Source organism: Amphimedon queenslandica, unplaced genomic scaffold (assembly GCF_000090795.2).
Source record: "Amphimedon queenslandica unplaced genomic scaffold, v1.1 AMPQUscaffold_5972_Cont22066, whole genome shotgun sequence".
Classification (NCBI taxonomy): domain Eukaryota; kingdom Metazoa; phylum Porifera; class Demospongiae; order Haplosclerida; family Niphatidae; genus Amphimedon; species Amphimedon queenslandica.
The window spans coordinates 1-1,778 of record NW_003553733.1 but is presented as its reverse complement, the minus strand read 5'-3'; the positions used below and the strand labels follow the sequence as shown (position 1 = coordinate 1,778).

The 1,778-nt window shown below is 37.9% G+C and overlaps 1 protein-coding gene across 1 annotated transcript; it reads right to left on the bottom strand.

Annotated features, from left to right (window-relative positions):
- Positions 1-21: 21 nt before the first annotated feature.
- Positions 22-1,186, bottom strand: LOC100637019 (GPI mannosyltransferase 1-like; the record flags this gene model as incomplete). Its single annotated transcript, XM_003391797.2, has 1 exon — positions 22-1,186. A coding segment is annotated over exon 1 (1,152 nt), but the record flags the coding sequence as incomplete, so codon positions are not given.
- Positions 1,187-1,778: the final 592 nt, after the last annotated feature.

Here is a 1,778-nt window from a genome sequence, read left to right as displayed (position 1 = left end):
GACATATGAGCATGAGCATACCTGTGACGTTACCACTTTATTAAAAGTAACAAAGACAAACGTTTGTACAAATAAGCAGAACGATACATCTTTATGATTCCACAAGGAGGAGATAAGGAGGAGAATAACTTGAGGAATGAAAGCAATTTTACTCAACAAAGAAGCAAGCCATGTTCCTTGTGTCACGAACAACATGTAGAAATAAAGAGAGAAGTTGTGCTTTATGTCTGTCCTTTTCACGTGATATAGGTATGTCTCTTCTATGAAATCCCAGCCATACAACTTGTAAAATAATAATCCTAAAATTAAAAACGTTCCTGAGCTGGCAAAAATAAATTGGATCCTTTTTACACTTAGTAGTGACCCCCAATGTATTGTAAATTTGTTAATGTTCCAGGCCCCCAACCAAGAGGTCTTGTTATTGCTTGAAACTTGACTCGAGTTAGAAGTCTTGACCACATTTAAAATTTTATTTCTTCTCAGGTCCTTTTCACTAAAAGACGAGTCGATTTTAAAACGTTTTCCTTTTTTATGAGATTTTTCCTCAGGGGTCCTGTGAACGTTTGAAACTTTGAATATGTCCCGGGCCCTACTCCAAGGGGTCCGATCAACAGCCAGATAAAAGACAAGGCAATGAATGATGGGGTAAAATTTAAAGTGAACGGCGAGACCATATAGGACCCCCGACAACAAAACCCTTCCTTTTACAAACATATAGAGACTTGACAACATTATCAGTGCCAGGAGAGACTCGGCATTACCACGACTTGAAACGACAGCTGTCACAGGATTAATCAACCAAACCAAACAGGAAAAGAACCTCTTTCTATCACTCACTCCTTCCATAGCAAGAACCCTCTCAATACACCAAGCTACTAACACGTCTAGCGTTATAAATAACACTTTACCATAATGTATGGACAGACTATGATTAGGTAGTAGTAACCAAGATAGTAATGGCGTGTATCTATAGGTATCTCTATCATAAGGAGAGCCGCCTTCTTTAACGTGTAGAGACGCGTCTGAAAAGACCCAATAGTCTATATCAGTGTATTGTAGCTCTTGCGTGGAGTCATGCCATGTGCCGTAGAGTATGAGGAGTAGACGGCCGAACCAGGAGAGAGAGAAGAGGGTGAAGAAGGAGAGGGGAAGAGAAGGACTTTGGGACTCCATTATGTTTGCATGCTGGTGGGTGGGGCTGGCTCTGCAGTAGGATGTGGTTTCAAATGAGCCACAATCTTTCCATCATAAAGCAATCTCAAAGTTTAACTTTAAAATGTAAGAATTATACATCAACTGTAATACTATTATTATATTATTTTAACATTATAATGAAATTTTAATGCAGTGAAATTTCGAGTTATTTTTCAAAATAAATCTTGAACTTTAATATGGTTCGTGTGCTTTTAGTAATTAAAATATTAAAGCTACAACTACATGTACATACAATCATTAAGCTATAAGTCATGATTCTCATTCTCCTTCCTTTGTTTCGATACCAATACAGGAGAAGAAGGTTCTGTTAGCTTCTTAGTACTAGGGACAATACTTAAAGGAGTATAATGATGGATTGGTTGTGCTTTGTGAACTAAAGAACGTCGTAGAGCTTTTATCTCTTCTGCCTCTTCAGCTTCTCTTATAGCTTTTCTCTCTTCTTCTGTTCTCTGTCTCTCTTCTTCTCTTAATTTCTTCTCAAACTCGTATTGTGAGCGAAGTTCTGATCTCAGTTCAGTTTGTAGTGTGAAGGTGTTACTAGTCTCAGTCAATGGTTTTGTTGA